The 18,714-nt window shown below is 38.2% G+C and overlaps 1 protein-coding gene across 1 annotated transcript in view; it reads right to left on the bottom strand.

Annotated features, from left to right (window-relative positions):
* AR (androgen receptor) overlaps nt 1–18,714 on the bottom strand; it is a 164,000-nt gene that overhangs the window by 69,286 nt on the left and 76,000 nt on the right. The window contains exon 2 of the mRNA XM_017520202.2: nt 1,784–1,935. Within this exon, the coding sequence (XP_017375691.1) occupies nt 1,784–1,935 (152 nt within the window). The remainder of the gene's footprint in view (nt 1–1,783; nt 1,936–18,714) is intronic.

Consider the following 18,714-nt stretch of genomic DNA (forward strand, 5'->3'; position numbering starts at 1 on the left):
TGCCTGGGCTTGCTAATACAGTAGCTCTAGATGAGTGCTCTGTTTCATTCTTGCTCTATAGACAGGGCCCGCTGGGTGACAGAGTATGGGGAAGTGCCAGGGTCTCACTGGGGAAGTTGGCGTAGTCTGAAGTCTCTGGAGCCCTTCCTCACTTCCTTTTCTGATAGCCATCTTTTCATGAGTACTCTGAAGAAAGGAAGGCATTGCTCTCAGGCTCTTTAGGTAGTGCTCTAAGTCTCACTGCCTAGACCGAGACACTGGAGCCCTGGGCTTCATACTAGCCCAGTATAAGCAGGAGCAATGGGTCATTTGGGGGTATGAGCTGAACATGGGGCATGTTTTCAGTAATACCAAATGGTAGCGGCCTTCTTGTGGCTTTGAGGACTGGAAGAAAACAACATGGTAGCTTCTGTTTTATAGATATTTCTGCCACCCCACCAAAATGATAAAACAACACTCACCATTGTGATTGGCTATCATTCAGGAGGTCAGTTAAGGGAAATTCTCTGTCTACTTTTCTCTAAATGCTTCAAACTCTGGTGCTTCTTCCATCCTCTGATGAGTGTCAGTACATTCCTGGTGAATGGTGTGGCCTACATACCTATCTTTTAAGACTGTTCTAAAGGTTGATAGCTCTTATAAAAGGAAAGGTTCTCTGTTCTGGTTCTGATGTGGAACTCAACACTTCCAGGCCAGTGAGAGGAAAGAGAAAGGCCTTGGCAGGAAGTACCTTCTTTGGGGAAAGTTGGGGCACAGGTGAATACCGGTGTTTAACAACTGGGTCTGGTCCCAGAGCATAGTATCTCTGTCTAGGCGACACCCAGCGGGCCTTGTCTAGAGAGCAGAGAATGAAACAGAGCACTCATTCAGACCTAGTGTGTTAGCAAGCTGCTCATCAATATCCCTTTGAGAAGAAAGCCTTCAGTACAGAGTGGGGAGTGAAGTGGATAACAGGGGGCTTAAGTCCTGGGTGGTTAGGGGAAGGAGACATTAACATATATAAGAGGCCTGAAAATGGGAGTTTCTACTGCAGAATGTAGGCTGAGTACCTCTAAGGGTTGAGTGGACATGAGTTGTTCAAAGCTAAATAAGACTAGGGTGCCAGGGCTTGAGCCAATTTAGCCAGACATACGATGCTACCTTAGCTTAAGATTAGGAACTGATGGACAGGCTTTGATGTCATGTCTCTGGAGAGGAGAATAAATGTGTTTCTTCACTTTGAGTTCTTACCTACCTAGAACTATTAACGCAAAGACAGGTCCCAAAGAGGCAGCAACAGGAGGGAGCAGGTGCAGAGACTGATAGTCTGCTGAAAAGTGAGAACACTCCCTTTCTGGGGCTGAGACCAGGCAGCCTTTACTAAGAAACAGTCTCATATTCATCACAAGGAATAGGCTGGGGACTCAGTTGGGGTTTCTCCACTTCTAACCGCTCTAATAAGGACAAATTTTTCCTTTACTAGCCAGCAGAGTAGAAAACAAGAAGGAAGGAAATTAAATCTTTTCAAATCATTAATTTTTCTTTCATTTCTAGGATCCAGTGAGCCCCAAGCCCCAGCTGGGACCACCTTCACTGCCTACATTGCCTGTACAAACAAGGCTGCTGAAACCAGGGAACTAACAAGTACAAAAATTTGCTTTCTTAGGCTCGTAAGTTATTCAATAGGTCCTTGCCAATGACCCTATTTCTGAGATGATAAAATCTTGGGCCCTGAAAGGTTAGTGTCTCTCTCTGGAAGTTAAAGAAGAAAGGAAAACAGAAGTACATGTGCAAGACCCTTTACCTTCAGCGGCTCTTTTGAAGAAGACCTTGCAGCTTCCACATGTGAGAGCTCCATAGTGACACCCAGAAGCTTCATCTCCACAGATCAGGCAGGTCTTCTGGGGTGGAAAGTAATAGTCAATGGGCAAAACATGGTCCCTGGCAGTCTCCAAACTGAAAGACACAAAAAACCAATGCAACGCATGTTAGTGGATGGCAGAAATAGGCAAGTGAAGTCTGAAGTCTTCAGGATTGACTTGCATGTGTAAATTACTATTATTCATTGTTCAAGTGAGTTAGTGTGAAACTGAATTTTTTTGAGGCTTCTCCTAAAGATGATGTTGGTAGGGTGTGAGAGAACCTTTTTGGATCTTGTCAAGGTATTACGGAAGTTCTCTGGGATTACCCAATCTCATAGGCTATGTCTATATGAGAGAGCGAGGAAGGCAGGAAACCTGAGGTTAAGTTATCTAACTTAAGTTGGTGTTCAGGCAACATTTTCAGAGTGATTAAATGATATGAACCCAGGTTTGTGACTTTACCTCAGCCAAAAGGAGACCTAGAACAAAACCAGACCAAATATCAAATCAATTTGATGTTCCTTGCTTTAGCTCCTTGAGCCTCAAATCTCATCTATAAAATAGGGATAATATCTCCCATCCTATTGAGCTGCTGCAATATAAACCCGATGATGGATAAAATGCTCTTAGAATAAATACACAAGGATCCTGATTAGCATTATCACACAAGTCTTATTCTTTTTTTCCCCATTCTTTCACTTTCCTTAGGTGTTTCTCTAGATAACATGAACATCTGCCTGATCCCATTCCACAACATAAAGTAGCAAGCATAATCCCTATGCTTGAGGCTTCTGTTGAAAAATGATGTACAGTGATTCTGGACAGCTTTTAGGCTACCATTGATATACTTGACCATTAAAGGAATCATGAGTTCTTTGGGCAAGGATAGAGCTTCAGAAGTCACCTTGTCTAACTGCCTTTCTCCAATAACGTCCGTGCCTGAGCTCTTCCAGACGGATATGAGGGAAAGAGACCAGAAAACCAACACTAAAACCTTCATGGAAGGTTAATTCTCACTCTCCTATAGTAAGAAATTCAAGTTTGAACAAAATGGAACATGGTTCTCACTACCCAAAGATCAACTTTTGTCTTTTCTATGTCTTATGCCTAAACATTAAACAAAACTCACAGTAGAGTTGCCTCAGATAGATGACAACTGCCCATGTTATCATTCACAGGAGCACAACTGCTATATTTTATTTTAAGTACTTCTTCCTTACTAAGGAATGAAGGAAAATTAGCCCTAATGGGAGCCTGTTTGCTGTGTCGGGTGATTTCAACACCTAACAATAACTCTGTAAAGACAAGCTTATTTTCTCATTTTTATATCTATTGTACAGATGAAAAAAGACTCGGAGACTAGAAGTGCAGGACAATTTGACTCCAAGTCCAACAACTTCCATTAACATATTGTCTCCTCACCACTCACCTTTATTTCCACCAATGGCCTTTTGATTCGAATGCTCAGCACAGTCATCAGAATTTTTTAAAAATCATGAAAGGTTATCCTCCCCTCAACCCCAAGTGAACAGTTCTGGCAGGACAAGAGCAAAGAAAACTTTCACTCACTTTCCAAGCACTTCAACTGCAAGACACAAATATCAGCCTTTATTCAAGTCCCAAGAACAATAGAAAGCATTCAAAAAGTTCTGCTGATATGCAAACCCAGTGGCTGGATATCATGGCCTATCTTCACTCCCCACAAGCCTTCCTTTCCTTACCCTAACTAGAAAGCCAGCAAGAGTACTTCCACCAAACCAAGGCTAGCAGGACCATAAGTTCCACAGAGAAGGTGTTTACTTCCCATATACAATTGAGCTAAATACTAAGATCATAATTCCTATGTCTAAAAATGCCGTTTCCTTGGGTAAAAACTGTGCCCCTTTTCACAGTCCTGAATGAAACATAGAGAAGAAATAGAAAATTTTCACAAGTATCTTCCTCCTTTCTCCACCTTTTTGACTTCTGTTACTAACACATACAGTCCAAATAAAATCAGAAGAACATGTATTTAGGCACTCTATGTGCCATGCCATTTCATACATATCATCTCATTTAATTTTCCCAACGACCCTGCTAGGTAGCTCTGTATCATCCCTATATTACAGAAGAAGAAGCTGATGCTCATAACAATTAAGTAAACTTGTTCAAGATCTTGCATCTATTAATAATAAGTGGCAATGCCAGGATTTCATCCTGGGTAAGTCTGACTCCAAAGTGTAGATTGTTAGCCACTGACAAACCATGTTGTGCGACTGAAGGTTAGGATTAGGTAAGTTGGTTCAACTCAACTTTTAGCACCTAGCCCTATGGACCAGGCACAGGGGTAGATGCTGGGGACATAGTGGTGATTGAGATATTGTTCTTGGCCCTAAGAAACTACTATCTGGTAGAGAAGAAAGACAGGAAGTAGCTAATTATAAAGTAAAATAGTAAATGATAAAAGAAAGCATAATGCAGACTGCTACACATAAGGATACACTTCAAAGATAGGATTATTTTTTGAAAGACACAATGTATGTACGGGTACACATATGTATGTATGGGTAAAGGACATGCTGCTGATGCTGATGATGATAATGATGGTTATTATTAGATGATTACAAAATAAATATCAGATAAACAAAATGGAAACATGCAGAAAGTAAATATGAGCTCATTTTGTAAAGGACCTTTAAGAAATACAAAGGGAGAGTTGCTCTTCAATGGGTATAAAGTTTCTGTTAAGTATGAAGAAAAAGTTCTAGAGATTTGCTGTACAACATTGTGCCTACAGTTAACAATCTGGTGTTGTGCCCTTAAATTTTGTTATGAAGGTAGACCTCATGTTGTGTTATTATTAAAAAATGTTTTTTAAAGAAATAGAAATTTTCAACCATACTAAAATTGAAACTACAGTTAGAATTGTTTCAAAGAATCTAATCAAATTTAAAAACAATGAAAGACAAAATATTCATTAGAATTTTGTTTATTAGATATGAGTTTAATAAAGTGCACCTTGAACAAAAATAACTGTAAAGGAGGAAGAGGAGGATAAATAGTTAAAGGGATTCAGAATCTGGACTTTTACTAGTTGCAAACCATTTTGACAAGAGACCTGAGATAGTAATTCCTGGAGTCACTAGGTCAGTTTCTGCCTCTCCCCACCTCCCTCGCTAGCAAAATATTTTGGATATCACTCCCACTGACCCTGACCTAGTGTGGACAAAGGGCACATTGCAGTTCTGACTCATGAGCTGAACTTTGGATTTTGGAAATTAAAATTCCAACTGCAGTCCCTCTCTCAGGCTTATATCCTAGAGAAACTTGTGCACATGTGTACCAGGAGGCACATGCAGGAACAGTCATAGCAGTTTTGTTTATAAAAGCATAAATGATAAACATCCACTGACAGGAGAAAAATAAATTATGGCACATATATCCAATAAAATACAATTCAGCAATGAAAAGGAATGGAATCGAGCTATGCATAGATGAATCTCAAATACTAACGTAAAAGACATAACTCACAATCACATACATACAATATGATTCCATTATATAAACTTTAAAAAGAAGTAAAAGCAAACAATTTATTATTTGGGAATGTAATGTGAAAACTTATCAAAATGCAAGGGAATAATGAAGCCTAAATGTAGGATGGTGGTTACTTCTGAGGGGAGGCTGGGAATGATGATAAGAGAAAAGAGGATACAAGTAGATTTATGCTCTTATTTTTAAAATATTGACTAAGCTGCCATTACATGTCTGATATTCTTCTAGGTCCTAGAGATATAGCAATGAACAAAACAGACAAAAATCCATGCCTTCACACAGCTTCCATTCTAATAGCATTGATGCAATAATGATGTTAATGTTGTTGATTCTTTAATCAGGGTTCATAAACATTAATTTTATAGTTATGCCATATAACATATATCACATGTATTGTTTGATATGACTAAAACAGCACATAATGAGAAAAATTAAAAGAAAAACTTCAGAAGTTTTGAATATGTTTCTAAATAGCATCCTAATTGCAAACAGAGCAGAGGTTTGCTTTGAGAACAAGTGCAGAATTTGCACATGACATTGTGTTTCTTCTTACCTCCCATGGGTTACATGTTCACTTATTATCCTGAGGCATGGCATTTGGTTTTACGAGTCTGAAGCAAAAGCAATGCCCCATAGAATGGAAGGTTTCTGAACCAGAATACCACTTACAATTCTTCAACAGTTTCACAAGTAATTAAATAAAAGTGGATTACTAGAAGCTGTTGGCCTGCCAATGCCGGCTCATAGGGAACTTGGGCTTAGGAAACCTTGGCACCCAGCTGAGATCACTAGGTATCTCTCTCTCTCTCTCTCTCTTTCTCTCTCTCTCTCTCTCTCTCTCTCTCTCTCCCCCCCCCGCTTCTGACTCCTTTCCTTTTTCTCTCCCCTCCTCTGCTGCTCCCCCTGCCCCCCAATTTTCTTTTCAAAGGAGGAATTGGGAATACTTTGAATGATCTGATTAATATAAATAAGTCCCACTAATGACTGTGGAAGCAGGGTGAAATGTAAAAGTAACAGACCAGTTTTATTTGTTAGAGTTGAATGGCAATTCAACAAGGCTTTGGAACCAGCCAGACCTGGGTTAGAATTTTGCCTCCACCACTGAACTTTGGATGAAGTAATTAAAGCTCTCTGGGCTCCATTTGCCTCATTTAGAGAGTTGGGAATACTTTCAACTCTAGAAGGCTTTTGTGAGAATTACAATTACATTAAATAACATATGTAATAGCCCTTGCCTCTGTGCCTGCCACATGGTAGGAGCATTGTAAGTCTTGGTTGCCTTAATCTTTTGTCTTACCATAAAAAATGAAATATCTAATATTCTAAGAATAAAAAAGAGAATTTTTCTTGCCTACGCAGAGCTTTTAGAGAAAGGCAAATACATGAATACATGTGAGGGGGGTTGTAGGTCATAGTGGGTGGGGAGAGAGGGAGGGAGAAAGGGAGAGGGGAAGAGACAGAGAGGGAGCAAGCCTAGATGTGTAAACCATGAGGATTCAATAAAGTTGTGAAGGTAAAGCAGCCCCACACCACTGCTGACACAGTGCTTAATAAATGGTCATTGCTACAGTAATCTCACGAGAAAGTTGTAGAGGAGAGATGGGGGAGAACCAGGTTTTGAAATGCTACCTCTGAGGTAGGTATCATTACCTCTATTTTGCATATATGCAAACTGAGACTCAGAGAAAGTAACTGACTTGTCCAAGTCCCTACAGCTAGTAGTGACAAAACCAGAATTATACTTGTGATTATTTCCCGGTCCCAACTCCATATTTTCCCACTATTCTAAACTGCCAAGGCCATATGCTATTTCTGTTGTAGCTTGGTTTTAATTTAATTAGGTTGTTTTTAATGGGCTTACAGAGTTATGATTCATGTACTATAAAATTCACCATTTTAGCATATTCACACCTATTACCACAAACTAATTTTAGAGCAATTATATCACCGCCAAAAGAAATCCTGTACCCATTAGCAGCCACTCCTCATAACACTTTCTCCCAGACCCTGGGAACACTAATTTCCTTTCTATCTCTAAATGTTTTTCTTTTATGGATATTTAATATAAATAAAATCGTACAGTGTGGTCTTTTGTGAGCTGCTTCTTTCACCTAGCATAATGTTTTCAATGCTTTCACCTAGCATAAGGTTCATCTATGTTGCAGCATATATTAGTACTTTAATTCTTATTATTGACAGATAAACTATGGCATGGATATGCCACATTTTGTTTTACTATTTATCAGTTGGTGGACATTTTAGTGTCTTCCACCCTTTGGCTAGTATAAATAATGCTGAGATGAAAATTTGTGTACAAGTTCTTGCGTAGATGTGTTTCCTTTTCTCTTCAGTATTTATCTTGGAAACAGTAACATTTTTTATACATAAACACAACAGTATACTATGCAAAAAGAATGAGATCATGTCCTTTGCAGCAACATGGATGGATCTAGAGGCCATTAGTCTAAGCAAACTAATGCAGGTACAGAAAACCAAATACCGCATGTTCTCATTTATAAGTGCAAGCTAAGTACTGAGTACATGTGAACACAAAGAAGCGAACAAGAGGCACCAGGGCCTGCTTGATGGTGGATGGTAGGTGGAGGGTGAGGATTGAAAAACTACCTATCTGGTACCATGCTTATTATCTGGGCGATGAAATAATGTGTACACCAAACCCCTGTGACACGCAATTTAGCTATATAGCAAACCTGCATATGTACCCCTGAACATAAAAGTGAAGAAAAACTGAAAAACAAATAGTATTTTTTTTAACTTTCAGACTGTTTTTCAAAGGGCTGCACCACTTCATATTTTACAAGCAATGTATAAGGGTTCCAATTCCTCCACATTAAAGCCAATACTTGTTATTAGTTCTTTTTTACTATAGCCATCCTAATAGATGTAAACTGGTATCTGAATTCGGTTTTGATCTGCATTTCCCTAATGAGTAATGATGCTGAGCATTTTAAATTTGTATATCTTCTATCAAGAAATGTCTATTCAAATATTTTGCCCATTTTAAAATTGGGTTGTCTTTTTATATTGAGTTTCAAGAGTTCTTTATATATTCTAAATTCAATACCCTTATTAGATATATGACTTGCAAATACTTTGTCTCATTCTGTGGGTGACATTTTCACTTCCTTGATGGTATCATTTGCAGCACAAAGAATTTCAAATTTGATGAAGTTCAATTTATCAATTTTTTTCTCTTATTGCTTGTGCTTTTGGTGTTATATCCAAAAAACCATTGCCTACTGCAAGGTCATAAAGATTTACTCTGATATTTTCTTCTGAGATTTATCCTCTTAGCTTTATAGCATTCGGATCCATGATACACTGCGAGATCACTTTTTTGCACGTTTGAAGCAGTCCAACGTCTTTTATTTTTACACGGATAACCAATTTTTCTAGTACAATTTTTTGAAAAGACTATTGTTTTCTCATTGAGCGGTTTTGCAACACTGTTGAAAATTAGTTGGCCTTAGCTGTAAGAATGGATTCTCAATAGTATTCCATTTATTAATCTGTTCTTCCTTATGCCAATATCATATGCTATTGATTACCACAGCTTTGTAGAAAGATTTGGAAACAGAAAGCATGTATACTTGAACTTCGTTTTTCTTTCTCACTATTATTTTGGCTATCCTAGGTTCCATGTATTTAAATATTAATTTTAGGGTCAGATTTTCATTTTCTGCTAAGAAACCAGCCAGGATTTTGACAAGAGTTTCCTTCAATCTTTGGGGAATATTTCCATCTTGACAATATTAAGTCCTCTGGTACATGAACAAGGGATGTTTTTCTATTTATTTAGCTCTTTAATTACTTTCCACAATGTTTTGTGGTTTGCAGCATACAAGTCTTACACTTTTTTTGTTAAATTTATTTTTAAATATTTTGGTATTTTGATGACATTGTGAATGAATTGTTTTCTTAATTTCATTTTCAGATTGTTCATTGCTAGTGTACAGAAATACAACTGATTTTTGCACGTGAATCTTGTATTCTGAAACCTTGCTGAACTCATTTACTCATTCTAATAGTTTATCATGAATTCCTTGGGATTTTCTATGTATAAGATCATGTCATCTGTGAATATAGATAATTTCAGCTCTTCCTTCAATCTGGGTACCTTTTTATTTTATTTTATTTTATTTTATTTTATTTTTTTTTGCCGGATTGTCTTGACTTGAGCCTACAATACAATGATAAATGGAGATGGTGAGAGCAGTCATCTTTGTCTTCTTCCTGATCTTACAAGGAAGGATTTCAATCTTTCACTGTTAAGTATGATGTTGGCTGTGTGTTTTTCAGAGATATCCATTATAAAGTTTCCTCCTATTCCTAGTTTTTTTCAATGTTACTTTACAGTCCTGAGATAAATCCAACTTTGTCATCCTTTATAACCCTTTTTATTTGTTGCTGAATTCAGTTTGTTAGCATTTTGTTGATATTTTTAGAAATTTATCTACATTCAAAAGTGATATTACCCTACAATTTTATTTTTGTGTCATATCTTTGGTTTTAGTATCAGGTTAATGCTGACTTTGCACAATCAGTTTGGAAGAGTTGCAGCCTCTTCCAATTTTTGGAAAAAATTGTGAAGGATTGGTATTAAATCTTCCTTAAATATTTGATAGACTTCACCAGTGAAGACTTCTGAACCTGGGCTTTTCTTTGTGGGAAGTTTCTTAATTACTAATCCAATATCTTTACTTGTTACAGGAATATTCAGGTTTTCTCCTTCTTCCCTGGTCATTTCTGATAGTTTGTGTTTTTTTCTGAGTATTTGTCCATTTAATCTAGGTCATCTAATTTTTTGGCATACAGTATGGTTGATATGGTTTTGCTCTGTGTCCCCAAGCAAATCTCATGTTGAATTGTAATCTCCAATGTTGAGGAAGGGACCTGGTAGGAGGTGACTGGATCATGAGGCAGATTTTCCCCTTGCTGTTCTCATGATAGTGAGTGAGTTCTCATGAGATCTGATGGTTTAAAAGTGTGTGGCACTTCCCCATTTGCTCTCTCTCTCTCCTGCCGCCACGTGAATATGTGTCTTCCACGTCGCTTAGCCTTCCACATGACTGTAAGTTTCCTGACAACTCACCAACCATGCCACCTGTACAGCCTGTGGAACTGTTAGTCAATTAAACATCTTTTCTTCATAAACTGCTCAGTCTCAGGTAGTTTTTTTATAGCTGTGTGAAAATGAACTAATACGATGGTATTTCCTTTTTTAAAAAAAAAAATTCTTTGAAAAATCTTTTTAAGGTAGGTAGTGATGGCCCCATTTTCATTGCTCATTTTGAAGATTTGAATCTTCTTTCTCTCTTTTTTTATTCAGTCTGACTAAAGGTTTTTCAATTTTGTTGATCTTTTCAAAGAATCATTTTTTACTTTCATTGATTCTACTCTATATTTCATTTATTTCCCTTCTAGTCTTTATTAATCTTTCTTCTTGCTTTCTTTGTAGTTTGCTCTTCCTTTCCTAGTTTCCTAAGGTGGAAGGTTAGGTTCTTGATTTGAGATCATTTGTCTTTGTTGATATAGGCATTTTCAGTTATAAGTTCCCCTTTGACTACTGCTTTAGCTTGGCTGTATCCTGTAAGTTTTGGTACAATGTATTTTCATTTTCATTAATCTCAAAGTATTTTCTCATTTCCCTTATGATTTCTTCTTTGACCCACTGTTTATTTAGGAGCATGTTGTTTAATTCCACAAATTGTGAATTTCCCAAATATCTTTCTATTACTAATTGTTTATTATTTCCACTGTGATGAGAGAACTTACAGAAGTTTTTCTTGAATACATTCTTTTTAGAAGCCTTTGTTTCCTTTCCAGAGTCCTGGAAAAGTTAATTTTCACAGTATGTGCTAGTGCTCTCGTTGGTTTCATGAAAGGGTGGATTTATGGTGTGTGTCGGGGGGTGGTTGATTCCACCATTCTGGAAGTTTTGCCTTCTAAGTCAGGTTGTATTTTATGTGACACAAAAATTATCCCCTTATACACACACACTAATCCCCATGATGAAGAGATAAGTCACTCCTACTTTTCATTCATTTATTCATGTATGCATTCGTTCATTCAATGATTGTACATTATAAAGGAACAGCTCTGCTAAATAGTGCATATATAAAAATGAAGAAGACATAGCCCCTAGTTTCAAGGAGCATTCATGGCTTGTTTGAGGCTAATAGAAATGCACATATGGTTAATGCAAAGTGTAGCAAGACAAATGCTGCAAAAGGGATCGAGATGGCAATTACTAAAGGAAGAGAAAATTTGTTTTGCCCGCAGATACTAGGAGGTAACTCCCACCATGTACTCAGCCCTATTACTGACCAAACTAAATATTTTACCTACTAGTCAAATATTTACTTTGAAATCTACTTAGAGATAAAGTGGGGGTGTCCATGGCTCTAATGCATATTTAAGCCTCAAACTTGACATGCAACAAGTGTTCTGTACAACACAGAAACATGAATAGAACAATTACTTGTCACTATGCATCAGGCTGCTATAGCCCTATTGGTGATTTCCATTTTCTGTAGCTTACATCACCAACAAACATGCCAAGACAGCTGGAGGGGTGGTGGCAAAAGTCTTAACAGCGTATCTCACTGACAATACAAATCTATCCTTTTCTCCTGGAATCACTCTCATAAATGGGACTGGACAGACATATCCTTATTAAAGTTATGTCCTTGCCTTTTCCAGGCTTCATCTGCTGTCTTCCGTGAGCCAATTTTTTTTTTCCAATGGCTTCCTAACCATCATAGCCAATAAGCCATGAGATAACTAGCCAGATTGCTTTCTGCAGTGTCATCAAATCTTAGGACTGAGGGCCATTTCCACATTATGTTTCTGGAATCTATTGCCAAGGAAACAGGAATTTTTTTTTAATACTTGCTTTTAATTTACCTGTTAAATCTATTATTTTTTTTTTTTTTGAAACGGAATCTTGCTCTGTTGCCCAGGCTGGAACACAGTGGCACAATTTTGGTTCACTGCAACCTCCGCTTCCCAGGTTCAAAAGATTATTCTGCCTCAGCCTCCCTGTCAAATCTTACTGGACCAATATTTTTCTCACATCCTTCATCTGAATTTCTGATACTAAAGAAGCTATTTACTGAGGGTTTACTATGTCCTAAGCACTTGTGAAGGTGCTTAATCCCCACAACTATTATTGCCAGGTACACAGTGTATCTCCATTTTATAAATGAAGAGCCAAAGGTACAGAGGCATTGAGTGATTTCTTCAAGATCTCAAAACTAGTAAGTAGCAGAGTCAGGGTCTGAATCCATGCCTGGCTAACTCCAAAGCCCATGCTCTGTCAACTATACTATATAGCATTGTCTGTTGTTGATTGTCAAAGTTGGATGGCCCTTAGCAATCATCTAGTCCAGTGTTTCTCACTCTTGGCAACACAAACTCACTAGAGAGCCCTCTTAATATACTGAGGCTCCTCCCAACATTCTCTATTATGATTTAATTGAACTGGGGTGAGCAGTTAAATACACCATGGAATACTATGCAGCCATAAAAAAGGAGAGTTAGTGTCCTTTGCAGGGACATAGCTGAACCTGGAAAACATCATTCTCAACAAACTAACACAGGAATAGAAAACCAAACACCACATGTTCTGACTCATAAGTGGGAGTTGAACAATGAGAACACATGGACACGGGGAGGGCAACATCACACACCAGGGCCTATTGGGAGGTGAGGGGCTAGGGAAGGGATAGCATTAGAAGAAATACCTAATGTAGATGACGAGTTGATAGGTGCAGCAAACCACCACGGCACATGTATACCTATGTAACAAACCTCCATGTTCTGCACATGTACCCCAGAACTTAAAGTATAATTAAACAAACAAACAACAACAACAAAATCTGGGCATCCAAGTTTTTTCAAAGATCCCCAAATGATTTTAATGGTCACTCAAGGCTGAACCCACTAAACTTGTCCAACTCCCTCATAGTCAGTGGAAAATTTCAAGCCTAGATAAGGACAGAGAATTGACCAGGAGAAATAGTTATTCAGAGGCAAGTATGAGACTAGATCATAGGTGTTATGCTTCTTATGCCAGGGATCTGTTTTAGAATAATATTTCCAATCACATTCTGCATATTTAGGTTTTTCCAGGGCATAGAATTTGGAACAGGCAACCTATGAAAAATCTATGTAACAACCACAATCAGTTATTCAGCTATATTCCAAAATTATTTTAACAGATGGTAAAAGAATTAAACAGTATAGGAGCCACCAAAAGAATCTCACCAATTATGGAGCTACCCTCTTTCTGGAAAAAGATTAGTAAATATTAATTAAGTGTCCTTCTATTTGCCAGACACTGAAAGGCACTTTCAAACATTAGGGGCCCAAAGATACAAATATATTTGTCCACTGTTATAAGTCTGATCTTAAGAGATAATACTGTCATACAGAGCAAGGGTTACAGAGCTCCATTTTATAGTTGAGGCAAATGAGACTGAGAGCTAAAGATATTTTCTAATAAGTTACAGGTCACAAGAAGAAAAATCAAAGTCTTTGGGGCAGAGAGATCTGAGTTTGAATGTCACTATTATTGATCACTAGCTATGTAAAGTTGGACACAAGATGAACCTAACCTTCCTTCCCATAAGTTTCCTTATCTATAAAATGAAGAAGATCACATTTCAAAGTCAAAGAGGATTGTCACAAATACATCAGACCATACATGGGAAAGGGCCTGGCACACTCAAAATAAATGATAATTTCTCCCCATTTTCTCCATCTCACTCCATCTTCCTTTTGGTACTGGAGTCTGGGTGGGTAGGGCATCTGACTTTCAGTCCATTGACCTCTGCAATCATTATGCTGCCTGCTCTATCAGATACTACTGGTTAAAGCAGAAAAGTAGCATTTACCACTTGCCCTTACCCAAAATGTATAAAAACCCTGGGGGGAAGAAAACCCTTTCTTAAAGTCCTTTTGTGACTTTGTCTGTGGCAGGGAAAACACAGATTATATAGGTTAAGAAATGTGAAAAATGTTCAGCCAACTGTCTGAGAGCTTCAGAAACCCAAAGAAGGAAGATAGCATCATGTGAGCAGACACAACTTGGGTAGCAGTGAAATGCTGACAAAAATCCACAACCAACAAGCCAAGGTTAGGCATTTCATGTTGGCCCAAAGAAACTACAAGCACTAGAAAAACATCCCCATTGAGATTCTCACCAAGAACAGAGCTTACCCTGATCTCTTAAACAGATGTAGAGTGAGATCTGGACCAAGGCAAAACAAGGCAAGGTATTAGCTTTAAACACTTGGGAAAAGTGTCTTGCTCCTCAACACATAAGAGACTGATTTTTTGATTTTGGTCGTGAGCAGAGGAGTCATTGGCAGAGACTAAAAAATCCCCTACCCCATCTCACTTCCATACAGATCACAACATATAGCACAACAATAACAGCTGACATTTACGGGGCCACTATGTGTCCCAGTTACTATACTACACTCTACGTACTTTAAACTCATTTAATCTTTACAACAACTGCATGAGGTATGCATTATTATCCTCATTTTAGAGAAGAGAGGACCGAGGTCCAGAAACCTTAAATGTTCTGCCTAAGACCCACAGACAGCCATTGATGGCTTCAAGATTTAAATTCAAGTTTCTCTAACTCCAAGATCAACTATTAGACTATATAGTTTCTCACACTGGATGGCAATCCCCAATGACTCAACTTAGAAAACCATGAGTCATCCTGGACTTAATGTAGTACACTTCCCTCAAGGCACCCCACCTACCACTGCCATCCAATCAGTCAATCAGTGACTAATATCTGTTAATTTTACTGCCTAAATAGTTCTTACAATTACACACACAGACACATATGCACACACACACAGAGCAAGAGAGAGAGAGAGAGAGCTTTGACTCAAAAATAACTGCAACTGTCTTATTCAAGTCTTCGGCTTCTTGTCTGATCCTCTCCAGTCCAGTCCATAAATTACACAGGACCCCAGAGGAATTGTATTTAAAACATCTGCTTCTGTAGCTCCTCTCTCTAGCAGCTTTCAATAACTACCTATGGCTTAGAGCAGTGGTCGTAACTCACTGATATATTAGAATCCTCTGAGGAGCTAATTAGCAATAGGGAACACTGATTCCACCTTCAGTTAGGACAGACTCTTCTGAATCTGAAGTTACTGGTGAGACCTGAGAATCTGTAATTTTATTAAATGACCAAGTGAAAACCAGTTGACTTACAGGATACAAATTCAAAGCATTAGCATGGCATTCAAAGCTTATTTCTAGCTTCTTATCTCAATACCCTCACAATCTTTTCCCTGTGACCTTCCAGCAGTACCACCCTGTTTCAATTCCCTAATCTAACCCTGCTGCTTTATTCCTCTGTATCTTTGCTTATATTGCCATTGCCTCCAATTTGAATGACCCCACCTTGCCCCCAACCATCTGTCTCCTTTGCCACATCATTTCATAACTCAGGTCTCAGCCCAAGAGGCTGCCATTTATTCTATGACACCCTTCCTGACTCTATCCCTAGACAGAATAGGAACACACCTCCACTTGTATGGTCTTCTTTCAAAGCACCTATTATCTTGGTGCATTATATGGCACTTTTATATGTATTGGAGCACAAATTATTGATGCATATGTCTGGTTCCCATCCACCATGTGGCTTTCATTGATAAATTTCAAGGGTCTAGCCTTGACACTGCCTGGGTATTTTTACCTCAAATTTTCTCCTCTTTTCTTCCTCCTCTTCTCATTCTTAAGTCACAGAACATAGTTTGGAAACAACCACGTTATCTCTCAAAGGGCATCTTAACTGAAGGACATGATGGACACTGAACAACTCTTGAATCCTAAATTAAAACACTGCTATACCACATTAGACAAATAAAAAACCTCTCTTTTCTTCCCCCTCAAAAATACCAAAGACTTTACAATATCCATTCTATTACAGTATCTCTCATGTCCTGGCCATGAACTTCTTCATCATATCTAATACAATTCCCTTAGATTACTTCTCTGTCTTCAGTAGAAATGGAAAATAACCACTTGCTATACTCTTACCTTACCTTACTCTTTCTATACTACATATTAACATAAAGGTGAATAAAATGTAATACAGGATAAAACCTGAGAAAGAAAATATGTCATAGTTGGCATACTTTTGAACTAGGTAAAAGTGAAGTGGTATGTAGCTGGTGGAACTGTCATTGTTAAATAAACACAGATAAAGTGTTCAACTTGGTAAATAAGCTCTTTCCATTCTGGAAAGTTATCATGCGGTCTCTGGCAAAGTGCTTTCCTAGTTCCTCTTTGCCATGAAGAGACAAGTTGCAGCCAGACACAGCCTGCTTTCCTTTGTCCCTCATCAGTGCCTGCTCTCCAGAGTTTTTTCTCTGGAATCCGCCTTAGTATACTGGACTGGGAGTTGGGAGCCTGGAATTCCATTATAAATTCTGACACTAACTCACTGTGTGACCTTGGACCAGTCACCCTTCTCCCTGACTCTATTTTCTCATCTTATAAAACCCGTATTTGTGGAGCACTTCAAGCACATACAGATAAATTTACCTCGTGGGATCTGCACAATCACTCTGTGAGGCAAATAGATGAGTCAAGGGAAGCTCAAGAAGGTTAAGTAACTTGTCTAAAAATTGAGCAGCTAGAAAGTAGCAGAGTTGTAATGTGAACTCAGTTTCTAATATACCAAACTACCTTCTATGATACCTATAAAACTCAAGAGTGTTTGATTAGGAGTTCTTTAAAAACTTAAAATTAATGACAATATGCACAACACTTCATTAATTTTAAAATGCCTTCACATTCATTGTCATCTATTCTGTCAATAAAATTGTATTTGGTGCCTACCAAAAGCCAGGCACCATTACACTGAGGATATAGTACAAACAAGTTAAACATAGTCCCTCATTGTCTTAAGATAGCTTCCATGGTGGTTGGGAGAATGCATGAAACACTCATACAAAAAGTTTAGAAAATGAATTTCAGATACTTCTAAGTACAGCAGGTTAAGACCATGCTGGGTGACATTAGCATCTTATTTAATCTTCTCAATATCCCTTCCATGTAGGTATTTTTCATTAACTCCATTTCCAGACAGAGAAAAAAAAAGGCAGAAAAGCTAAATGGCTTAGCATGCCAGTGAAGAATAGAGCTTGGCTTATATACCTACACACCACAACTTCTGAATATATGTTTCATGCTCATCCCATTATTTTGCCTTGCTCCGGTACTAGTTTTCTAGGATTCTATGATTTAGTCTTCAAATGACTGACTTGCATTTAGTAAAAGAAGGCCTTATTTCTGAGGCCTTAGGAGGATGAGACTTAGGCTAAATGATTTGTGCTCATGAGATCGGGAGTACCAGGCACTTTGCTTTCAAAACAGGACCAGTGTGTTTGCTGGTCCATTTGTCTATTAGTTCCTTAAGAGTAGCTAGGACTTGTTTTGTTCAAGTTCTATCCCCAGTGCTTAGCACATGGCTTGGCCCCTAATTACTGTTTGTTAAATATTTATGGAAGCTATGAATAAATGAATGAATGAACCAAGGAGAGAGCGAACTAACACAGCTTGCAGAAAACTGGATTGCCGTGTTTCTGGCCAAAAGAATTAAACTACACTCAGCTTCTCTCTGGAAGCTTCAGCTACTTTCTCCTGGGAACAAGCAGGCATGGCAAAGAGTTAGGGAGGAGCCGGTAGCTTAGGGGGAAGAGAATGGAACATATCATACAAGCATAACCATGCCAGTTGAAAATAAAGTGCCCCCTCCAAGAAGTAGTTAAGAAAGGACCATGATGTGATTTTCTTCTTCTCTCTCAGTCCTAGAGAGCTAGACTTTGTTCCCTGTACTTCTTAGGCAATGAGGAAATAATGGAACTGAAATCAGGTGGTTCTTGCCTTATGCACATTTTGAAAGCTGAAAAGGACATTAAATTTGATGATGGCTAGAGTGGTCTGGAGACTTTCTTTAGGGCTAAGGAATGCTGGACTCTCTGGGGCCCTCTGTTCCACTTTTATTAAATATCCTAGTCACGGTTTGTCTATATGCTTATGCTATAGACATATGAAAACAGAGTAGTCTCTGAACACCTACATCTGACTTGGATTGAAGAGAAAAAATCCCCATGAAAAGGAAGGAACCTAATATTTGCTTAACAGTCACCATAAACCAGCACTGCAGTACCTATAGTCCCACTTTATTGAGCAACTACACTTTCTCATCTATGAAATTGAGATACTCACATGATCTACCTACCAGTTTGTTGTGTGGATTATGTGAGCTAATCTATGT

The sequence above is a fragment of the Cebus imitator genome, unplaced genomic scaffold, assembly GCF_001604975.1.
Source record: "Cebus imitator isolate Cc_AM_T3 unplaced genomic scaffold, Cebus_imitator-1.0 Scaffold813, whole genome shotgun sequence".
NCBI classification, from domain to species: domain Eukaryota; kingdom Metazoa; phylum Chordata; class Mammalia; order Primates; family Cebidae; genus Cebus; species Cebus imitator.